The sequence below is a fragment of the Nomascus leucogenys genome, chromosome 21, assembly GCF_006542625.1.
Source record: "Nomascus leucogenys isolate Asia chromosome 21, Asia_NLE_v1, whole genome shotgun sequence".
NCBI classification, from domain to species: domain Eukaryota; kingdom Metazoa; phylum Chordata; class Mammalia; order Primates; family Hylobatidae; genus Nomascus; species Nomascus leucogenys.
Genome location: NC_044401.1, coordinates 77,949,479 through 77,973,628, shown reverse-complemented (window position 1 = coordinate 77,973,628; position 24,150 = coordinate 77,949,479). Strand labels below are relative to the sequence as shown.

The window sequence follows — 24,150 nt, the reverse complement described above, 5'->3', positions numbered from 1 at the left end:
GAAGGCAGGTCTAGGGAGCCATATGTCTTGATTGTATTTTCACTCCCATAAGCAAAATCTGCCATATAATGGGCATTCACTAGTTGAATCTGATTGGTTCTAGAAAGTTGAATACATACAATCCAATAAAGAGGTTTTACCCCCAAAATTTACAGGGGATTCCAAGTACAGCACCAGGTCTTTCCAACTTGTTATTATTGATCCTAGGGATAACAGATTTCCTGTGACCCTCTGCATGACAATGATCATAGATATTGCTGGAACGGTCCCATGGGGAATTTTTTTCATTTTTTTAGATGGAGTTTTCTTCTTGTTGCCCAGACTGGGGTGCAATGGCATGATTTTGGCTCACTGCAACCTCCACTTCCTGGGTTCAAGTGATTTTCCTGCCTCAGCCTCCTGAGTAGCTGGGATTACAGGCATGCGCCACCATGTCTGGCTAATTTTGTATTTTTAGTAGAGACAGCGTTTCTCTATGTTGGTTAGGGTGGTCTCGAACTCCCGACTTCAGGTGATCTGCCCGCCTCAGCCTCCCAAAGTGCTGGGATTACAGGCGTGAGCCACCATGCCCAGCCGGATTTTTTTTTTAACCTGGCATTTCTTATCTGGCAACATGAGAGATGACACAGTTTGTTAATGTGATTGGCCAAACAGAGAGTTGCCGACACTCACTTAAGATTTAAAAAAAATCACAACAGAAGGGTGTTATTTCAAGATTTATGCATTTACTATTACTACACGGTTTGGGCTTTTTGATTTTTTTTTTTTTTTTTCCTTTTCTATTTCAGTGGCTTCCTTCTTGGAGAGCTGTATGCTGATGCCCTCTTCTGGTTATATTGCTGAAGTCAATCTCCACAAACTGAATTGGTTTGAGTTGGTAAACCAAATTGAGTTGGTTTATTGGGAGCATCTTGATTTAGGATTTCGCAACGTACTTTAGGAAATAAAGGAGGGGAAAAAGAATGTTTTCTCTTTGAATAATTCTAATTATTGGAAATTTTGGGGGGAATCTCAGTTTTTCTAGAGTGCTTGAATGGTGGGAGAATTGCAAAGATTTGGAAAGCCTTACATTTACTTTTTAAACTTCCACAAGACCACACTAAGTAAAAGCCATTTCCAATGAAATGCATGTCATTCTGTCATAGTAGGATTCTTTTAAAACTGTATTTTGTTGATGAAAAATTAATGAGGCAGTGAGCACTGTTGTAATAAAGGCACGGCAAGAGCCTGGAATGCATGTTAGAAGTGAGAAAGTCAGCCACCCTTGTCAGACAGCCTGGGCTACAACAGAAAGCATAAAAATCTAGTGATCTCAAATGACCAGCAGACATCTGAAAGTGCACTTTGCAGAGAAGGGCTTAAAGGACTATGTCTTTCACATCCTTGGGATTTTCAGAGGGTAGGTACCTCCTCATGGAATCATGGGACAGACAGTTGGGACTTCCGAGGGAACAGTCAGTGAGGTTTTATTTTAAAGGTGGCTGCACCTCAGATACACCGTTAAAAATCTTTAGCTCATTTCCAGTCACATGCTTAAACTAGAGAATGCTTTGAAGTAATGTTCCTTAAAGAGTGGATGGTGGCAGCTGCCTTTATTATCAGATAGTGTGTGTGTGGGGTGAGGGGGTGGATTAGGTTATAAATATGTAGATTCTTTAAGTCAGACCAGAATCAGAATCTCAGGTCAGAGTGGGCCTTAGGATTATACATTTTTCATAATTGTCTCAGATTCTCTCTTTCTCTCTCTCTCAAAATAGGGTCTTGCTGTCGCTCAGGCTGAAGCGCAGTGACACAAACATGGCTCACTACATCCTTGACCTCCTGGGCTTAAGTGATCTTCCTGCTTCAGCCTCCCCAGTAGCTGGGACTAGAGGCATGTGCCACCATGCCTGGCTATTTTTTTTTTTAAATTTTTTGGTAGAGATGGTGGAGGGGATATCTCACTATGTTACCTAGGCTGGTTTGAACTCCTGGGCTCAAGTGATCTTCCCATTTTGGTCTCCCAAAGTGCTGGGATTACAGGCATGAGGCACCACACCTGGCCAGGTATCTCTTAATACATGCTAAAATGTAAGAACCACTGTTTTAATATATAGGAACTGTCCATAACCTCTAAGATTGCCCCTGAGTTTCAATTATAGTTAGCAAGTAGATTCCAGTCATGAGATGAAAAGGTTAGACCTTTCTTGTCCTCAACTCTCCCCTCCCCTTCTTATCACCTGTGGGAGACTAAAATACTTGCACATACAACAGTAGAATGTATTTTGTCTAAATCCCCTTTCCTTGCTTTTACCATCATTCTTTGAAAATTAATCAGCTGTTATTTTTACTGAACCCTGGTCACTAGCCCTTGTCCAAAATTCACATACACATTTTAGAAAAGAGTTGTTTATAATAGACACATTCGTTCATTCAACAAATACGTAGGTAGTGTGTTTGGTTTGGGGACTATAAACATGCAGAAAACCAGACATGATTCCTGCCCTCGTGTCTAGCGTGAAGGTGGACATTAATCCCATTATTTCACAAACATGTTATTTTAACAGCGGCAAATATTAAAAAGAGAGGTATATGGTACTGTAAGAGCTTGGAGATTTGGTCTAGATGGGTGGCTGGGCAAGGAATTCCTGAGGAAGCATTGACGGATTGAGCTAAAATCTGAGGATGGAGAAAATTTTTATGGTGTGAATCACAGTTCCTGGAGACTAAGGACTATTTTTAATGCGATGTAGTTGCGAATGAAGGATCACGGTGTCTAAATCCCAGACTCCTGATTGGCACTGAAGCGAAGGCCATTTGGTGGAGGAGAAGGAGAATAGATTTTAGAGTCATGCAGAACTGGATTTGGTTTTCAGATCCATTATTTTCTATGTGAACCAAGGCAGTTCAATGAACTTTTCTTGGACATGGTTTTGTGATCTTTAAATGGGGATGATGATAACATCTGTGGGACATTTCTTTTCTTGATGATTAAAAAAGAATTTATTTCTTGTAGACATGGGGTCTCACCATGTTGCCCAGGCTGGTCTCAGACTCCTAGTCTCAGGTGATCGTCCCAGCTCAGTCTCCCAAAGTGCTGGGATTATAGATACAAGCCACTGCACCTGGCCTTCTGTGGGGGCATTTCTTATGTGTGCATGCAGGCCATTCATTGCCCTCTCACAACTGAATCCGGGTCTTTCTTTGGGAGCACTCTCTTTTCAACTTTCAGTGCAAGTGGTTTGTGTGGGACTAACTGCACGTCTAGCTAGAAGTAGGCTGAGTAAAACACTTGGCCCACGCCTGGCCAGTCAGCATAGTATCTCCTTGGTTGCAGTGACTGGCGCAAGGATTTGGCACCACATTGGGCCATAGAAAGCTAACTGAGGGCCTGTACTGGAACAATTGGAAAAGAAAAGTTTTCTCTGGGGCTGGTAAAATTTTGTAAGGCTTGAGCTGCCAGAGACCATGCCTGAGGGTGAAGTCAATTCAGAGGAAAGCAGAGCCAAGAGATTAAATATATTGAGAGACAGAGGCTTGATAATATTGCTTGAGTCCTGGATCTAGTCATGACAGAAGACTCTCCAGTTAACTACTAGTTTAATTAGCTAACCAATACAATTCTTCCCCTTTTAAAACTTAAGCTTGTTGGGGTCGACATCTGCCATTTGCAACCAGAATATAAATATAAATGTCTTATAGAGCAATTGTGGAGTGGCAAAAACAAACATTGGAGTTACAAATCCTTCAACTACTCATATGTCTTATAATTCATTTTTGTGGTTAACTTATTTTAATATTGTATTCCCAGGTGACTACTACTGTATTCCAAGGCATTATATATTATCTAACAATATTTTATCTTGTTCTGATTTAGTGATTTTTCTGAAAGCTAGAACATAATTTTTGGTAACATTCTCAGTTGGGAATCAGAAACAGAGGAGCCATGTTGGTTCTAGCTGAGTAATTCAGTTCTAGAACATTCTTTTAAAAAAATGCTTTATTTAAAAAATGTTTTATTTCCATAGGTTTTTGGGGAACAGGTGATATTCAGTTACTTGAGTAAGTTCTTTAGTGGTGATTTGTGAGATTTTGGTGAACTCATCTCCCAATCAGTACACAATGAACCCAATTTGTCGTCTTTTATCCCTCACCCTCTTCCCACCTTTTCCCCCTGAGTCCCCAAAGTCAATCGTATTATTGTTATGCCTTTGCATCCTCATAGTTTAGCCCCCACTTATGAATGAGAACATATGATGTTTGGTTTTCCATTCCGGAGTTACTTCACTTAGAATAACAGTCTCCAATCCCATCCAAATTGCTGTGAATGCCATTAATTCATTCCTTTTTATGGATGAGTAGTATTCCATCACATATATATAACATTCTGTATGCATCAATCTCTTCGGGTGTCAGTCCTGTCTAAGTGCTTGGAGTTATTGAAGGCACTTGCAATCAAAAGACCTGTGTTAGGTTTCTTTTTTTTTGAGACAAATTCTCACTCTGTCGCCCAGGCTGGAGTGCAGTGGCATGATCTCGGCTCACTGCAAACTCCACCTCCCAGGTTCATGCCATTCTCCTGCCTCAGCCTCCCAAGTAACTGGGACTACAGGCGCCTGCCACCACGCCTGCCTAATTTTTTGTATTTTTAGAAGAGACGGGGTTTCACCATGTTAGCCAGGATGGTCTAGATTCCCTGACCTCATGATCCACCCGCCTCGGCCTCCCAAACTGCTGGGATTACAGGCATGAGCCACTAAGCCTGGCCTGTGTTAGGTTTCATATTTGGCTGCTTACAAGCCATTGACCTTGGGCAGGCCACTTAAACACTCTGAGCCTTAGTTTCCTCTAATGTGAAGTTGAGAAAAGCCTTGTCCTCACTGTAGTACAGAAAGGTTGTGAAAACCAGCTTGACAAACACTTTGTAAACTCTTCAGAAATCATAAGTGATTGTCCACATTATTAGAGGAACCACAGAATATTACAGTTTGTATAGTCCTAAAATGGGGGGAAATGTCTCAGAAATTTGAATACTAATCAAAAAAGTAGATTTTAACCAGAAATCTTTTTTTTTTTTTTGGAGACAGAATCTTGCTCTGTCACCCAGGCTGGAGTGCAGTGGCGTGGTGGCGTGATCTTGGCTCACTGCAACTTCCGCCTCCCGGGTTTAAGCAATTCTCCTGTCTCAGCCACCTGAGCAGCTAGGACTACAGGCGCATGCCACCATGCCCGGCTAATTTTTGTATTTTTAGTAGAGACAGGGTTTCACCATATTGGCCAGGCTGGTCTCGAACTCCTGACCTCGTAATCCACCTGACTCAGCCTCCCAAAGTGCTGGGATTACAGGCATGAGCCACCATGTCTGGCCACCAGAAATCTTTCGATCACAGAATAAAAATATTTTTTAAATAAAAAGATGAAAGCGTTAAGACTTTCTAATCTGATATGGTTGATAAATCGGCCTGTTTTCACTGTTCTCCTTAAGCACACACACACGGGGTAGGGCATTCTGGCTATCCAGCAGTGCTCTATGGAACTGGCACCTTTATCATTAGTGTTGATTTGGTCACATTAGAGTTACTAACAGTGGTAATCAATGTGTTTGGTTCTCACCATGGACCCGAGGGTTCAGAATGAGGCCCCAGGAATTTCTTGACTCAGGGTACTGAAGGCCCATTTCCCCTTGATCTCTGGGTTAGGGTTTGCAGCCAGCCAAGTTTACAGGACACACACTGGAATTTCAAGGGCCATGGCAAGAGGAGGCTTTATTGTGCCATTTGAATATAGTCATCTATTTAGCTACTCTGATGCTCGGTTCCATAGAGAACATAAACTCTAAGACGGTGTCATGTGAAGGGAATGAGACCCTCCACTTTAAGTGGAATAATGACCTCCAAGGCAGTGTTTCTCCAAGGGTGGCCTTTGGACCACCTGCATCAGTATCTCCTGGGGTGCCTGTTATAAGTACGGATTACTGGGCCCCACCCCAGACTTACTGTATCAGAGTCTTCTGGATGGCACCTTGGGATCTGCATTTTAAACAACACCTGATGCAGATGGTCCACACCCCCATTTACAGACACTCTCTCATTGCACGGGAATGCTTGAATCTCTGTCACAGAAGCTCCTTGCAATTGCTTCATTCCCTTCACAGTTGGTAGGGTAGACTGTAGCCACATCTATAGTAATTTTAGCTCTGATCCTTAAGAAATGGGAATTGCTACTTTGGTCCAGCACTCCTCTGAGTATGTCCTTTATCCCTGGCTAGTAGGAAGTCCCTTTATAGTCTAAAATTTGGTTCCCCAAGACAGTAGTACTAATAGGAAATCTCAGTCGGGGAGAATTTTCATTGTTACCTGTTATAAGCAAAAAAGTAGACTGTGTGTATGTGTAGAGCAGGAGATGAATTTTGAGGAGACTAATGTTGGATGTCCTCTCTTCGTCTTTGTTTTTTCAGACAATTTTCCTTTTTTTAAATCTAATGTATTAAATCATAATTGTGTTGGAAATTGTGTGCTGCTAGCTCTCTATATAAACGCATTCCATAAGATCTAACATCTGAATTGAAAAACACAAAGATTCCGTAAGTCACTTGGGTAGATACACTATCTGTTTGGCAGTTTCCACACTGTTTTCCAGGGAGTTCCCTCTAAGGCTGCCTGGGAGCAGGGGCGGGGTTAGGGGTATCTTCTCCCTTCCCCAGAACTCACCCTTCTGCAAATTGAACCAGGGTGGTTCTCCGGGTTTCATGTTTGCATTTGAGTTTCAAAGTAAGGGTTTGGTGGCTAAAGAGAAACTGAAAATCGTTTGTACACATGACTGAATTCAACATTGCATGCAGCTGTTGGGGGCCAATTGTCACCACTTGGACTGACATCCTTTCCTTCAAACAACCTGGGACATTTTAGCTTCCTCTGAATTGGACCAGCACTGGTGGCCTTGAACTTTCCTCCTGCAGCTCTGACGGCATTGGGGTTGTTTCAAAGGGAGTGTGCTTTTTTCTTTATGATATTGATAAAGTGCTTCTAAATGTGATCACTTAAATAGGGGAGAAGAAAAAAATGGAAAGAATTTAAAAATAATGAAGTATTTTCTGGTTATGCCGGCAAATTGCTTTTAGATATTGTTGTGGTGAATAGGACAAGAATTGAAAGAGAAGACCTGAGTTGTCATCCTGCCTCCCCCACTGTCTTTGTGATGATGGGACTCTCATGTCACCTCTGTGTGTCACAGAGGTTTTTAAGGGAGAAATCTGATTGAGGCTGAAACAGACTTTTCTGGGGGGATGGATATACCCAACATACCTTGACAGCTCTTTAAAATTAATGAGAATCATATGTACATGAAAAATTTCACAGAATTCTGAACTTATTTTCTCCTGCCTTTCTAGGAAAGATACTGAGCTTTAGATGAGAAGTGCCCTTTTATGATTCTCAGAAGTGAGCACAGAGCTTGCTTTTTTAGCTGCGGTGTGACTTTCATCTTCTCTTGTTAGAAGGCTCAGTGTGAAGGCTCTAAATACCTGTGTTCCAGTTGCCCGAAAAAATCATTCTCTGCCTTTTGGTTCTCCCTGTACTTACTGTACAGACATGGCTTTACTGATGTTTTCCACACATTTCCTCTGGTTTTTCCTGAAGAGTTTCCTCTCCCAAAATAAGAGGTCATCTACTTCTCCTAAGTACTTCATCATATCAAAAGTTCTCAGAAATCTGAGAATGGTTGTCACCAGCCACTTCTCGGAGCACTGATCTCTCCTTTTTCAGCACCACCCAAGGTATCGCCTGAGCTTTTTCCCTCTCTTTTCCTTTTCCTTTTCTTTGCCAGACACTGGGCTAGGGACTGTGTATGGGTGTGGTGGAGGAAAGAGGGAAAGACACAAAAAAGAATCAGAAACAAAACTGGCCCTGAGACAGTGCATAGTCTATTGGGGAGGCCAGGCATGCTCCTAAGTGATTCCAAGAGAAACTGCTGTGCCAAGTGCAGGGAGAAGCACTGAGGGGTGAGAACCATGCATGACTCAGCACTGCCTTTTTTTTTTTTTTTTTTTTAGACAGAGTCTCACTCTGTCTCCCAGGCTGGAGTGCAGTGGCGCAATCTCAGCTCACTGCAGCCTCCGCCTCCTGGGTTCAGGCAATTCTCCTGCCTCCGCGTTCCTTGTAGCTGGGATTACAGGTGCGAGCCAGCATGCCTGGCTATTTTTTGTATTTTTAGTAGAGATGGGTTTTCACCATGTTGCCCAGGCTGGTCTCAAACTCCTGAACTCAAGTGATCTGCCCTCCTCGGCCTCTCAAACTGCTGGGATTACAGGCGTGAGCCACTGCTCCTGGCCAGCACTGCCTCTTGATGTGTCTTGTCTTCCCATTTACATTGCATGCTCTTTAAAGTGGGTACCAGTTATTTTTACCTTCCCAGTATCCATTTCTCCTTCTGGTAATGGCATCCTGATTTTGCATGAAAGACAATCCAGTGGGACTGTCAATCCAAGTGCTATCCCTTCTTCCTGCTAAAAGTTGGGAGTGAACCAGGTTAGACTAAACCAATTCTCCCTCTATGAAATTTGACCCTCAAGGAGCGATGCAAGGATGATAAGTGGTCAGAGCCAGTCTGTCTCATGACCACACCAGCAGCACTGGCCACGGTTCCAGGACTTGTGATGGTTAATATTAGGTGTCCACTTGATTGGATTGAAGGACGCCTAGATGGCTGGTGGAGTACGGTTTCTGGGTGTGTCTGTGAGGGTGTTGCCAGAGAAGATTGACAGTTGAGTTGGTGGCCTAGGAGAAGAAGACCCACACCCAGTGTGGATGGACACCATCCAATCAGCTGCCAGTGCAGCTAGAACAAAGCAGGTGGAAGGAGGTGGGATAAAATTGTTGGCCAAGTCTTCAGGTTTTCGTTTGTTCCCTGCTACATGGTTCCTTCTCTTCCTAATGCCCTTGGGCATCAGACTCCAGGTTCTTCGGCCTTTATACACTGGGACTTGTACCAGTGGCTTGCTGGGGGCTCTCAGGTCTTTGGCCTCAGATTGAAGGCTGTACTGTTGGCTTCCTTTGTTTTGAGGCTTTCGGACTCAGAATAAGCCACTACCAGCTTCTTTCTTCCCCAGCTTGCAGACAGCCTATTGTGTGGCTTTGCCTTGTAATCATGTGAGCCAGTTCTCCCTGATAATTGCCCTTTCTTATATACATATATCATATTGGTTCTGTCCCTCTGGAGAAGCCCAATACAACTTGGATTTCTGGAACTATGCCGGCCCTGTTCTTAATATGGATGGATAATTTAGCCTTTTTCACAATTCTATGAGTTAACTCCAAAGCCTTCCATACTTTCATTTTTTAAACCTTAATTAGCTTGAGTCTATTTCTGCTGTTTGCATATGTAGAACTCTAACAGATTCCTTCCTGGGAGCTAAATACCAGACCTGATAGTTCTTCTCCATGTCCTCTCAATGCGCTCCACACAAAGTAGGTGCTTAATAAATATTGGTCAGTTAAGAGTCCGAGGAAATGTACCACAGGCTAAAATAGCCTCAATTGCTTAGCCATGGGTTATTTTAATTATTTATTTTTTTTGGAGACAGAGTTTTGCTCTTGGTACCCAGGCTGGAGTGCAATGGCACAATCTCAGCTCACTGCAACCCCACCTCCCTGGTTCAAGTGATTCTTCTGCCTCAGCCTCCCTAGTAGCTGGGATTACAAGCATGCACCACCATACCTGGCTAATTTTTTGTACTATTAGTAGAGACAGGGTTTCACCATGTTGGCCAGGCTAGTCTTGAACTCCTGATCTCAGGTGATCCACTCGCCTCGGCTTCCCAAAGTGCTGGGATTACAGGCGTGAGCCACCGTGCTGGGCGGCCGTGGGTTATTCTGAGGGACAGGTATCATTCCAAAATGTTCTTTGTGGCTAAATCACTTTAAGGTTTGTTCTACCCTACAACAATACTGAAAGCAGAGATGACCTCTTGTTTATTAGAGCCAGAAAGCTGTATTTTGCCTTAGTGGCACAGCAGAGACTTAAGTAGATCTATAGACAGTCTAGACTTAGAAGTTCAGAGTTGGTGAAACCCTCAAGGTCGTTTAGACCTAAAAGGGAGTTGCTTTGTAGTCAGGTCTCTGAGTATAAAGCACTCTAAATATTGGTAGCACTCTAAATACTAATCCTAGTCAAGTAACCCAATAAGAACCTTTGTCACTCAGTTCCAAGTTGACTCACTTTGTGAAATCTTTCAGAGTATAGCATAAATTAGATTTCTGCAAATTGAATTATAGTTTAAACGCCCCGGCGGAGTCTGAAAATTAAAAAGAGGCACGGAAAACTTCTTTGTAAAGTGAAAAACCCTGATGCAAAAAATAAACACTCCTCCTCCACCAAAAAGATGGGGTCTTTCAAGGACAGGTATTACTATTTCTGGAAAAAAATTTAAGAAATGCTCAAGAGTAAAGGTATTATTTATATACGACTAATGTATTAACATCAATATCTGCATCTACATTTGTATCCATATACACAGATGTTCCCTGCAGCCTTGTTAAGAATAGCCCAAATTGGGAAAGTCCAGAAGTCTATCCAAAAGGGAAAAGTTTACAGATATGAGAGCCAGAGCTATATGTGTAAACACTGAAAGATATCTAAATAACTTGTGTGGGAAAAGCAAGTTGCAGAACAACTTGAAGAATTTGGTTTGTTTCAGTTAAAAAAAAAAAAAGAAGTTTACTAGAAAGATTTATTCTAGATATTAAACATAGTTATGGGACGTTGGCTAAGACTTTTGGAAGCACCAGGCACCAAGAAGAGTAGAGCACTCCCGCACAGATAATTCAAATTCAAACACACTAAATAATAAACTAGAGGCAAAAAGTCCAACTAAATTCTGAGTTTACTCATAATGCCTATCTCAGTTCTTTTCAAAATACTACATTGTTTTCAGCCAAAGTTAATCTCCCTATAGCCCTCACTTGGCATGAGCTTGCTCCCTCCTGGAATCTTCTATCCCTGGCAGGAGACTGGGCAGGGGTGGGAGTCTACTCTCCCCGACTTATCTCACATACTTCTGTATTGTTTGAATTAAAAAATTATGAGTATTTATTAATTTTTTAAAATTTAAAAGTGATATAAAAATAGTGAATAGAGCACAAGGGAGCTCTTTGGGTATTGGAAATGTTCTGTATCCTCCTCTGAATGGTGGTTACATGGATATATGTAAAAATTCATTGAGCTAAATGCATGAGCTCTGTGTATTTAAGTTATACCTCAGTTAAAAACCATTCATTCATTCTAGCAAATATTTAATACTGATGTCTCTTAAAAGTTGAAGAGTTAGTTACCTGCACCAATACAAAAAACCTTTTCTTCCATCTCTTCCAGACATTCTTACCGATGGCCCATAAATACCTAAGGGAAAGGAGAAAGACCAGAGCTGCATTAATGCTTGAGTGAGTGAATTGTTGCACACACTTTGCCGTGAAGCTTGGTACTTATAAACAAGGAAACGCACATGGCTCAGGAACAGGGCACAGATTTTGGAGCTCTGTGGTTGAGCATAAACAACAGCAAGCACTTTTCACTTCCACTTACAGGAGGAATTGAGGCCTATCATGAGACTTAGACTCCTTGACTGATTCCAGAAAGCACCTTGGAAAATGTGACGCTGCAATTTAATTTGTGTATGTGCTAAAAGTCTTTTAGGTAGGGGAACTCCTGAAAGACACTGCACAGGAAAGAAAAAAGAGGGTGCTAAATCTCACAACTCTTTTGCATCTTGTCAAGTTTCATTCAGGAAAACCTTCCCTTGTTTTCTTTTGCTTTATTGCAGGTGTATTACAGGGAAGAATGCAGGTACATTACAGGGAGGAAGTTCCAAGTCAACATAGGAAGTTCTCCCCACTTCCTTCCTCCTTATCGAAAAGCTCTTCCATTGAAAGAAATTAATTTTTTATATAGAAAAATAAAATAAAAAGGAGGGTTGAGAACTACAGAGGCAGAGCTCAAAGCTGTCTGGATATGTTAAGGTAAATATTACTGTTTTTTTTTTGAGACAGAGTTTCAGTCTTGTTGCCCAGGCTGGAGTGCAATGGTATGATCTCAGCTCACCACAACCTCCTCCTCCTGGGTTCAAGTGATTCTCCTGCCTCAGCCTCCCAAGGAGCTGGGATTACAAGCATGTGCCACCATGCCTGGCTAACTTTGTATTTTTAGTAGAGATGGGGTTTCACCATGTTGGTCAGGCTGGTCTCGAACTCCCAACCTCAGTTGATCCACCCGCCTTGGCCTCCCAAAGTGCTGGGATTACAGGCATGAATCACCGCGCCTAACCTAAGGTCAATATTACTAATCAATTCTTGTATTATCCTATCTGCATTGTGGATTGTTACATATTGAACTGGCACTGATCTAGGAATCGAGGCTGGCATTTTTCAGGCTCTATCCAACTAAGAAAGGAGAGATCTGGTCATACCGAAATACATTCAAATACTAAGTTCTAAAACTGGCTTTACCTGTTTACTGCCATCAACACCCACTGGAAAACTTCCAAATCCTTACTTCACCTCAAATCACACAGAATTTCTGCTTTTGAACATAATGAAGAATGCACCTAATTACAATTTTTCCTGCCTGACAAATTTCAGGGGCCGTTAAGAGTGGCTGGCAGCCAAAATCTATTCAGACCTTCAAGCCAGAAACCCAGGAGTCATCCTGGGTCCTTCTGTTTCCTCATCCTTATTCCTCAGTCACCAAGTGCAGTTGAGTTTTTACCTCCTGGGGAGTTCCTCACGGCTCCGTCTTCCCTCTTCCCACTTCCACTATTTCAGTCCCCACCCACATTTTTTGCTTCCATGGACAATTATAGAGGAACCTCTTAATTGGTTTCAGGGACATGAGAATGATTTTCGTCCTATTCCTGGAAGTGAGACAGAGCTTACCACCTGCAAATCTTATCATGCCTTTTCCATGCTAAAATTCCTTCAGTGCCTCCTCCCTCCCCCCAACATTTATATGAAAAGTGCCTCAAACTTTGGCCTCTTACATTTCATTTTCATCATTGGTCCCAAATCTGTTCACCTATTCTATGATTTACTTGATATTTTTCTTTAAATTAACTTACTTAACATGAATAAATTTATTTTGAAAAGTAAACTATATTATAGGCTTGATATACCAATTATACATTATGTAGCACACATTAAAATACATAAATGATTACACTTGTCCCTCAGTATCTACAGGGAATTGGTTCCAGGACCCCTGCAGACACCAAAATCCACAGACACCAAAATCCACCACCCTTACATAAAGTGGTGTAGTATTTGCATATAACCTAAGCACATCCTCACATATACTTTTTTTTTCTTTCTTTGAGATGGAGTCGCACTCCGTCACCCAGGCTGGAGTGCAATGGCACGATTTCAGCTCACTGCAACCTCCACCTCCTGGGTTCAAGCGATTCTCCTGCCTCAGCCTCCTGAGTAGCTACGATTACAGATGTGCACCACCATATCCGGCTAATTTTTGTATTTTTAGTAGAAAGGGGGTTTCACCATGTTGACTAGGCTGGTCTCGAACTCTTGACCTCAGGTGATCTGCCTACCTCGGCCTCCCAAAGTGCTGGGATTACAGGTGTGAGACACCTCGCCTGGCCCCTCCCATATACATTAAATCATCCCTAGAGTACCTATAATACTTTGTACAGGCCGGGCGCAGCGGCTCACGCTTGTAATCCCAGCACTTTGGGAGGCCGAGACGGGCGGATCACGAGGTCAGGAGATCGAGACCACGGTGAAACCCCGTCTCTACTAAAAATACAAAAAATTAGCCAGGCGTGGTGGGGGGTGCCTGTAGTCCCAGCTACTCAGAGGGGCTGAGGCAGGAGAATGGCGTGAACCCGGGAGGCGGAGCTTGCAGTGAGCCGAGATTGCACCACTGCACTCCAGCCTGGGCGACAGAGCGAGACTCCATCTCAAAAAAAAAAAAAAAAAAAAAAAAAATACTTTGTACAATGTAAATACTATGTAAATACTTGCTCTACTGTGTTATTTTTTATTCACATTATTTTTTTATTATGGTATTTTTATTTTTCATTGTTTTTCTCCCCCCACATATTTCCCATCCATTGTTGGTTGATTTCTCAGATGTAGAACTTGTGGATAGGGTAGGCCAATTGTATTTGATCCGTGCTGGTCTACATATCATTAAAACCATCTTGTGTACTATCAGTGGCATGAATGCACTTGGGAAAACATTAGCCTATAGGGGCAAAGTCCAGCATCTTGACCTAGCCTAAAAAACTTTTAATTTTCCATCTCTGCTTACCCCCTTGACTTGGCTTCTGCACATTGTATTATCTACGTTGTGTATCTGTAATTCCTGACCATACCATAAAAATTCACACCTCTGTAACTTGGTACAACCTATGCTGCCTGGGATGCCTTCTCCCTGCTCCTCATGGGAAAACCCATATTCTCCCTCAGTTTGAACCTTTACTTTGATGTCATCATCTCCTAGGCCTTGTAGATAATTCTGCTGTTACAATTATCACACAGCTTTAATTTATTTGTGGTTATATTTATTGTTCCTATTGAACTGTGAGTTTCTGGAGGGAAGGAGCCCTGACCCTGCTTTCTAAATACCTAGCATAGAACCATGTTCTTCTTTCTGAATTCCTATCAGTTCCTGATATATGGTAACTGGTCAATAGACATTTGTTGTAGTTCAGTTGGTTTTAAGTGCCATGCTCTTGAGAGATCAGAGCGATCTTTCTAAAGATTTCTGATGAGATTTTAAAACACTGCATAAAAACATGTAATCCATTGCCAAGTTCTTCAAGCTTTCCTTCCCAAATGTATCCCATCTAACTCCATCCCCACTGCAACTCCCCAGTCAAGTCACCATCAACACCACCTGGACCATGACAGGAGTCCGCTAACTGGCCTCCCTACTTTCCCTCTCGTCACTATGCTCCATTCATCCCACGGTAGCTGGACTGACCTCTTAAATGGGTAAATCAGATCGCCAGTATGCTTATTCTAAATATGAATGGGAAACTATGGAAGGTTTTTAAGAGCAGGGGAGGGGTGACACAATCATATTTCTATTTAAGATCTCACTGGCTGTTGGATAGAGAATACACTGTAGGAGGAATGGGGGCAAGAGAGAAAGCAAAGAGATTAGTGAAGAGCTGGTCACAGGGGCTCAGGCAAGAGAGGTGATGGCTGGACTAAAGCGGAGGCAGGGAGCATTGACCGGATGACTGATAAGTTTATCAGCCTTGTGCTGCTGATGAGGCCAGCACAAACAGTTCTGGGGTTACATAGATCATCTAGCTGTCCTGATCAGTGCTTAAAATAACATATTAATGTTTTCATGCAGTAAATAGACATAAGAGGGAGGTTCAGCCAGGGCTAAGGAGAGAGATTATTGGCTTGTAACAGTTAAGAGTATAATCTTCCAGTTCTAGTTCTACCAGTTACTGTGAAATGTTGGTCAAGATGTTTGACCTCTTGGTGCTCTGCAAGACAGGTCAGTAAGGGTTCCTAACTCACAGGTCTGTTGTGAGGATTAAATGAGACAGTGCTTGTGAAGTATAAGCATGAGGCATGTCAGGAAGTAGATGCACAATAAATGTCAGCTTTATTACAAAATCTCTCTATGGGCAGAGGAAAATGTATCATCTTAGCAGCAAACAATAACTTAAATATGTGAAAGGAAATCTTGGACTTAGGTACATAGGGAAGTAGATGACGTAAAAGATCAAATTCAGAAAGTGGGCAAGAAATTTTGTAGTTTTTTTAGTAATGACTAGCAAGATTGTAACAGCCTCACACTTTTCTGGAATTATATCTGGCAGCTACTAACCATTTCCCTTTACTTTGCATCCATAGAAAGAGATTTGCAACAATGAATACAGCTACAACATCTATTGTGTATATAATCATAAGACATGAGAATAAAAGTAGAAAAAGAAGTTCATAGAACCCATAGAGTGTAATTCATATTGAATCATTAACTATTTCTTCATAATAAAAACAATAGCTACTACTCAGTGAAGTGTTACAAGTTTTCTGTGCTGTGCCAGGCACTTTATGTGAATTTATTACACTCATCTGGAGGAGTTAAGAGCTTAAATCTGGAGATATGTTACCCAGATTCATGTGCAACCTTGGGCAAATAAATTACTAGAGTTATCTCTACTTCAGTTTTCTCATCTATACAATGGGGATAATATTATAATAGTACCTACCTCAAGGGTTGTGAGGATTAAAGTAGAAATATAAAGTGCTTAGAACAATAGCTAGCTTAAAGTAAATACTTGCTATTACCTGTATCATTATATACTATTATTCCTATTTTACAATTGAGGGAGCTGAGGCTGAGAAAGTTTAAGTAACTTTCCCAGGTTCCACAGCTGATGAAGGACACAGCCAGAAATTAAACTCAGAACAGCCTAACTCGAAAGCACCCTCTTCTTCACACTCTTCCTCCTCCCTTCTAGATGACAAACTTTGGTTTCTTTTTTTGAAGTACGAACATGAGTCACGATTCTAATTGAACAGAGGGGATTTCTGGTTAAAGCCTTCTGAATGGGAAAGCTGGTGGGATCAGGGAAAAAGTAACAATTTTCCTTTGGAAAGTCTGCTTGAGGGAGGGGCTTTCCCTCTGAGGTTTTCCTCAGAATTTATTGCTAATTTGGCACATACCAGAAGGTGTCAAAACCAAGAAAAACTGAGGGCTGAGATGTACTGTTTCTGTCTAGTCAGCTCCGGCTCTGCGTTTTCTTGGGTGGAAACATGCTCATTAAATAGGATGCACAGTACCTGGAGCAGATGGAAGTTCTGTTATGGCAGACATACAGGTGGCTTCCCTCCTAGCTCCTCACACTACAGGCAGATCTATTTGTGTGGGCATTAGTGGCCCTGAACTCTCTGTCTTCAAGCTGTCCGGGTATGTGCAAATCTGGATTTACCAATAGATAAAGCAGTATTCTAATGTAGTCAGTGGCAGTTTAGACCAGTGGTTATATCTCAGACTAAAGGATAAACACCTAAATGGGAATTCTGGCCCTGTCATTAACTTTCCTTTGGCTTAGCTGCCCTGTGCCTCAGCTTCCTTAGCTGTAAGATGGGGATAACATAACAGTTAGTTTATAGAGTTCCTGTGAGAACTCATGGCGGTGATATGTGTCAAGCGCTTTGCATGCTCACTGGCATGTGGTAAGGGCTGGATAAGTATTATTGTTGTTGTTGTTATGTGTGCTACTATTTATAGTAGTAAAAACAGCAGTCCTCATGGTGGCTCACACCTGTACTCCTAGCACTTTGGGAGGCTGAGGTGCACAGATCAGTTGAGGTTAGGAGATTGAGAGCAGCCTGGCCAACATGGTGAAGCCCCATCTCTACTGAAGAAAAAAAAATTAGCTGGGCACGGTGGTATGCGTCTGTAGTCCCAGCTACTTGGGAGGCTGAGGTACGAGAATCAGTTGAACCTGGAAGCGGAGGCTGCAGTGAGCTGAGATCATGCCACTGCACTTCAGCCTGGGTGACAGAGCAAGACGCTGTCAAAAAAAAAAAAAAAAAAGCAGTCCTGGTAGAAAGAGTAAATATTTTTGGGTGCACATCTGCTGGGAAGGAAAGTGAGGTACACATGTCTGGGTTTGGAGCTCCAGGCCATATTTTGCATCATGATCTGAATGTATCCTCTCTTGTTATTTTTGTAAAATTCTTGCTACTGGGTCACTGACATCCCTGTTATTCACTGGGGACATTTTAGTTATATGAGAGGCCAGTGAGTGAGCTACAAAGGATTAAAAAAAGAAGAGGAAGATTCATCTGTGTTCAACTTTAGTTCCAGGAATCCCCCCAAATTGCTGAATCTTGGAAGACCCCCCTGGCCTCAGTGTCCCTCTGCTCTGGGACGACTTGGCAGGGTAGCACCCATGGCCATGCTTGTAACTTTTCATTTGAAAAAAAAATTAGACAGTCTTCTCTCATATGATATTTGTGAATTTAATATGAATTAGTAACATGGCTCTCTTTATTAAATATCTACTCTTGGAATTTTCAAGTATACAATGTATTGTTATTAATCATAGTCACCATATCGTACAATAGGTCTCTTGAACTTATTCCTCCTTGTCAGAAATTCTTCATAAGAATTTCTTATAAGAACAGAAGTCACAGTGAGACAAGAACCATGATTCCTACAGGGATGTTTTTGTCCTCTTCTTGGGTGTGAAGGAGAAGATGGAGAGCAGGGAGACTCCAGGTACCTCAGCTATCTTATAGCAGCCCAGCAAGAAGAAGCATGGGCTGGGAAAAACTACAAAGAATAGATGAAAACAAATAACAATGATGATTACAACCAACACCACTAACAACAATAACTCTTCTATAGCTGTAGCTATTAACCATGTATCAGACCTTGTTCTAAATACTGTACATATATTAGCTCATTTAGTCCTCACAACAACCCTATAAGAAAAACACTGTTGTTATTTCTGTTTCACGTTGAACAAAATGAAGTCCAGAGGGGTTAAGAAACTTGCCTACAGCTGGTAAGTGGTTGTGGCAAGAATTGCATTCTAGGCAATTTGATCTAATTGGCATTTAGGGATAATAATACAATAAAGAAGACAAAGTAGAATCACAAAGATATTCAGCTAATTCCAAAGAAGGCAGAAAAATAGGAAAAAGGGAACAAAGATCAGATAGGACAAACAGAAAATAAAAAGGAAGGATGACAAACAACAAAATAAGTTTAAACCTATCAATAATAACATTAACTGTAAATAGGCTAAATATCTCAACTAAAAGGCAAGGATCTTCAAATTTGAGTTAAAAAGTTAGACCTCATTCTATGCTGCCTATAAGAAATGCACTTTTTAAAGACACGAATAGGTTAAAAATAAAAACATAGAAAAAAAAATTTACCATGCTAACACTTTTTTTTTTTTTTTACAAAAAAAGCTGGAGGGGCTATATCACTGTCATACGAAGTAAATTGCATTTATATTTACGAAGAATATTGCTGGGGATCAAGAAGATTATTTCATAATGAAAAAGGAGTAAGTCAATCAAGAAGACATAACAGCCAGGCATGGTGGCTCATGCCTGTCATCCCAGCACTTTGGGAGGCTGAGGCAGGCGGATCATGAGGTCAGGAGATCGAGACAATTCTGGCTAGCAGGGTGAAACCCTGTCTCTACTAAAAATACAAAAAATTAGCTGGGCATGGTGGCGGGCAGCTGTAGTCCCAGCTGCTTGGGAGGCTGAGGCAGGAGAATGGAGTGAACCTGGGAGGCAGAGCTTGCAGTGAGCCGAGATCATGCCACTGCACTCCAGCCTGGGTGACAGAGCGAGACTCTGTCTCAAAAAAAAAAAAAAAAAAAAGACATAACAATCTTAAATGCTTCTGCATCTAATAACAAAGCTTCAGAATATATGAAGCAAAACTAGACAGAACTACAAGGAGAAACAAATTTAAAATTCTAGTAAGAGCTTGAGAGCTTCCTCTAAATAAATGAAAATCAGTAAGGATATAGATTATTTGAACAACACTATAAACTGACTTGATCTAATTGACATTTATAGATAAGAAGTCAACAAGGGAGATAAAATGAAACACTAAAGATATTTGATTAGTCTAGTCCAGTACCCTGGTTTTAGAGCCTGTGCCAAAAAGCGTGGTGTCTTGGAGACCTATAAGGAGGAGAGAAGTGTGATGAGTTTGAAGAACAAGAGGTCTAGAACAGTGGCACAGCTACAGAAATGGAAGGGGAAAAGAGATTTTAAGAAGATAGCCAAGTGTTACAAACTGTATTCCTTTTGAAGTTTGTTAAAATATAAAAGGAAAATCAGAATTGCTGCAAATTACTCCCGGTTGGTGGACTGTGGTTCACTGAATGAATTAAATGTGGAGTCATGAGGAGCTCTCTATTTTAGTCAAGCTTCAGGTCCTCAGTTAAGGTTGGATTGAAAGCAGTAACTCTGGACCCAGCTCTAATGTTTACTCTGACTTGGGCATGTCTTTTAACCACTTTATTTTTTATTTTTATTTTTTATTATTTTTTGAGACGGAGTCTCGCTCTGTCGCCCAGGCTGGAGTGCAGTGGTGCAATCTCGGCTCACTGCAAGCTCCGCCTCCCGGGTTCATGCCTTTCTCCTGCCTCAGCCTGTCCAAGTAGCTGGGACTACAGGCGCCCGCCACCACGCCCAGCTAATTTTTTGTATTTTTAGTAGAGACGGGGTTTCACCGTGGTCTCGATCTCCTGACCTCATGATCCGCCCGCCTCGGCCTCCCAAAGTGCTGGGGTTACAAGCGTGAGCCACCGCACCCGGCCTCTTTTAACCACTTTAAGCTCCAATTTCTCTAAGTGTAAATGGGGGTTCATTTATTCACTTATTCATCTAAGCAATAAATAATTCACTGGACTTTTGCTACATGTCAGTCTCTGTATGAAGGTCCTATGAAAAAAGGAAACAAATTTCCCTTCTGACAAGGAACTCACAGCCTAGTGGGGAAGACAGACAACAAACTAGTAAATAAAGAAGTATATGATATGAATGATAAGAGCTCTGGTGAAAACAAAACAGAGTAAGGAGAGAGGGAGGACACAGGGGGGCCAAGTAAGGCTTTCTGATAAGGTACAGAAATGTTGGAGATCTGGGTGAAAGGGAAGGGAAACAGCCGGGACAAGGGTCTTGACATGGGGATGTACTTTGTGCCTGGGAGGAAGAGCAAGGAGGCAAGTGTGGCTGGAACAGCGATCAAGACCAGGTACATAGGGTCTCGTAGTCATGGTAACAACATTGGCTTTTACTCTGAATGAGATGGGGAATCATTGGAGGTTTTCCTGCATTCGAGTGGCAGGATCTGACTTGCGTTTTTTTAAAAAATTGCTTCACGGTAGGAAATAGACTACTAGGAGGCAGGGGCAGAAGCAGGGAACTGCTTATGAGGCAGGAGCAGCAACTGAAGGGGAGCAGCAATGGCGGCTTGGAAGCCAATGGTGAGATGGAGGCAGGGATGAAGGGTTGAATTCTAGATTTATCTTGAACATGGAGTGAAAAGAATTTGATGATGGCCAGGGTTGGTGGTTCATGCCTGTAATCCCAGCCCTTTGAGAGGCTGAGGTGGGAGGATTGCTTGAGGCTAAGAGTTCGAGACCAGCCAAGGCAACATAGTGAGATCCCATCTCTACAAATTTTTTTAGAAAAAACTTAGCTGGGCGTGGTGGTACATGGCTGTAGTCCCAGCTACTTGGGAGGCTGAGGTGGGAGGACTGCCTGAGCCCAGGAGGTCAAGGCTGCAGTAAGCTAGGATTGCACCTTTGCACTCCAGTCTGGGTAACAGAGCAAGACCCTGTCTCAAAAAGTAAAACAAAAATTGATGGTGGATGAGAAAGAAAAATGTCAATGATTACTTCAAGGTTTTTGGTCTGGGTATCTGGGTGAAGGGGAGGGCATTTATTAAGATGGGAGAATGATAATACCTAATCCTTGTGAGGCGGTTTCAGTGATAAAATGAGAGAATGGATGTGAATGCACTTCCTGAACTTGAAAACACCATACGGATATAAAAGATGAAAATTAGAAAGGCATCTAGGAATTGCTGATTCTCAAATATGCCCAGATACTAACATTTTAAGGTCAAGAAGCAGTGTTGATTTTTCCCATTGACACACTTCTATTCAATAAAATTATTCTGAATGGCCTAGTGGCTCATTCAAAGAACCACAGTGCACACCAATATTCATCATTCCCAGTGATTCTTATGTTCCTTTTATGTTAGAAAAAACCTTAACATGGGAACAATTTATAACCTCAGCTATGCTTCTTAAAGATTCCTTTTTCAGCTGGGTGTGGTGGCTCATGCCTGTAATCCCAGAGCTTTGGGAAGCCAAGGCAGGCAGATTGCTTGAGTCCAGGAGTTTGAGACCAGCCTGGCCAACCTGGCAAAACCTCATCTCTACCAAAAGTACAAAAATTAGCTGGGTGTGTTGGTGCACACCTGTGGTCCCAGCTATTTGGGCGGCTGACGAGGGAGGATGGCTTGAGCCTGGGAGGCAGAGGCTGCAGTGAGCAGAGACCACACTGCTGCACTCCAGCCTGGGTGACAGAGCCCCACCCTGTCTTAAAAAAATTTTTTCTTTTCCTTTTTTTCTCCCATTTTCTAAGCTGTGACATTGCTCTCATATTTCTATCCTCCTTTACACAACTGGGCTCAGTAAAACTATTTTAAGTTTAAATGGGAAAAAAATGTACTCCATAAATATTTTTATTTTCTCTGAATAGTCCCTTAGGCAACTAAGGTTGCTCACCCCTGATTTAGGCCACATTGGGTCTGATGGTGTTATTAAGGCATTCACCGTTCACTTTTCAGAGCTATTTTAAGCTCTCTTGGTGTATCTCCTGGCAGGGGTAATTTTAAAATGGAAGTCTAGCAATATGAAGTAGCTATGAAACCCATCAGAAGTGAGCTACATATTTCTTCTGTCATCTGTAGGGTCAAGGTAGCCTGAAATATGTTAATAATTTTACAAACAAATCAACATAAAAATTCCCCAATCCAAATCAGTTAGTTCAGTTTCCAGCAGAGTGAATGAAGAGAATGTGGGAAATGGGAATTCATCCAACAGGGAAAATAATACCTGTGTCAAGTGGTTGCTGTGGAGAATAAGTGACACAATAAAACTCCTAGTACAGTGCTTCAGAGGGAACTCGAATGTAGGTTGAAGCACTGATCGTTTTTTTAAAGGAAGTTAAAAAAAAAAAAGCAGTTTAGAGGACAGATACATTCATTCATATTCTGTTCTCTATTTTCTCTCTTTGACCTGCCCTATCCTCTTTGTCTCTCTGTCTCTCTCTCTCTCTGTCTGTTCTGCTCACTCATGTGCTGGTTCCTTTAGCAAATATTTATGGAGTATTTATGAGGCAGGATTTTGCTAAAGATGCAGATCTTTTCTTGTGTACTACAGAAACCTAATTAAATTATCAACCCCTTTGTCTTCAAAGTAGGATGTTCATCACAGAGGGGGAAGACATATTAGGGAGAAATTCCACGAATATTGCCAGAATATATACCAGGAGCATGATAAGAAGGAAGAACAGTAGACCTCAGCAGTGTTTCATGGCATTCTAATTTAATCGAAGAAAATCTGGTTGTACTTCATCCTGGACACTTGACAAAGGACTGAGTGTGTACTTAGGGCCCTGCACATGCTCCTATGGCTTTTTCACACCCCAGGCAGAAGAGCTTTGCCACAATCCCAGCTCAGGCTTGGAATAATTTGGCTTCAAGACAATGCAAAGCAAATTCTCTAAATCCAGACCAAACCTTGGGTTGAGTCACTGGCCTCCAGCTCACAGGTGACCTTTGCTTCCTCAGGAACCCTTCATACCTGAAGCTCTCTGGTGCCCTGACTGGTAGCTCTTTGTTTTTCTCTGGAACCTTGGGCTTTTTTCAATTCCTAGAACTCTGAGGCACCATGGCTAGGCTACTGTTCTTTACTGTCTGACTGCATGCTGCTGTGGTCTGCTCATCTACTGGGAAGTTCAATTCCTGTCCTGGTCACACCTTCCTGGACTTCGTGTGGGCTTCTGTTTAAACCTGTCTTAATCACGGCTAGGCCCTGAAATTGGGTTTGTGAATTCCTCAACCCTCTAGTACATCTAACCAACCCTCTTCTTTTTTTTTTTGAGATGGAGTCTCATTCTCTTGCCAGGCTGGAGTGCAATGGTGCAATCTAGGCTCACAGCAACCTCTGCCTCCCGAGTTCAAGCGATTCTCCTGCCTCAGCCTCCTGAATAGCTAGGATTACAGGTGCCCACCACCATGCCCAGCTAATTTTTTTGTATTTTTAGTAGAGATGGAGTTTCACCATGTTGGTCAGGCTGGTCTCAAACTCCTGACCTCAGGTGATCCTCCTGCCTCGGCCTCCCAAAGTGCTGGGATTACAGGCGTAAGCCACTGTGCCCAGCCGTAACCCTCATTTTTAATGGCACTTTTAGTACTTTGAGCTTTATCATCGGTACACATACACCCAAAAAAGAATTAACGAGATCTCTCTAGGGCCCAGAGGGGCTAAGCAGAATGATAGCCAGTTGGCAGTGTACCTGCAGAATACCCGCCAAACACTCCATTCCCTTCTACTAAACTTTCCCTTTTCAGAGTTACATG

At 42.1% G+C, this 24,150-nt stretch overlaps 1 protein-coding gene across 19 annotated transcripts in view; it reads right to left on the bottom strand.

Moving 5' to 3' along the window:
* The window catches only part of CADPS (calcium dependent secretion activator), a 478,648-nt gene that overhangs the window by 163,844 nt on the left and 290,654 nt on the right, over positions 1–24,150 (bottom strand). For all 19 annotated transcript variants that reach the window (XM_030801932.1, XM_030801936.1, XM_030801937.1 and 16 more), the window contains exon 9: positions 11,307–11,373. In XM_030801932.1, coding sequence (XP_030657792.1) covers positions 11,307–11,373 — 67 coding nt within the window. The remainder of the gene's footprint in view (positions 1–11,306; positions 11,374–24,150) is intronic.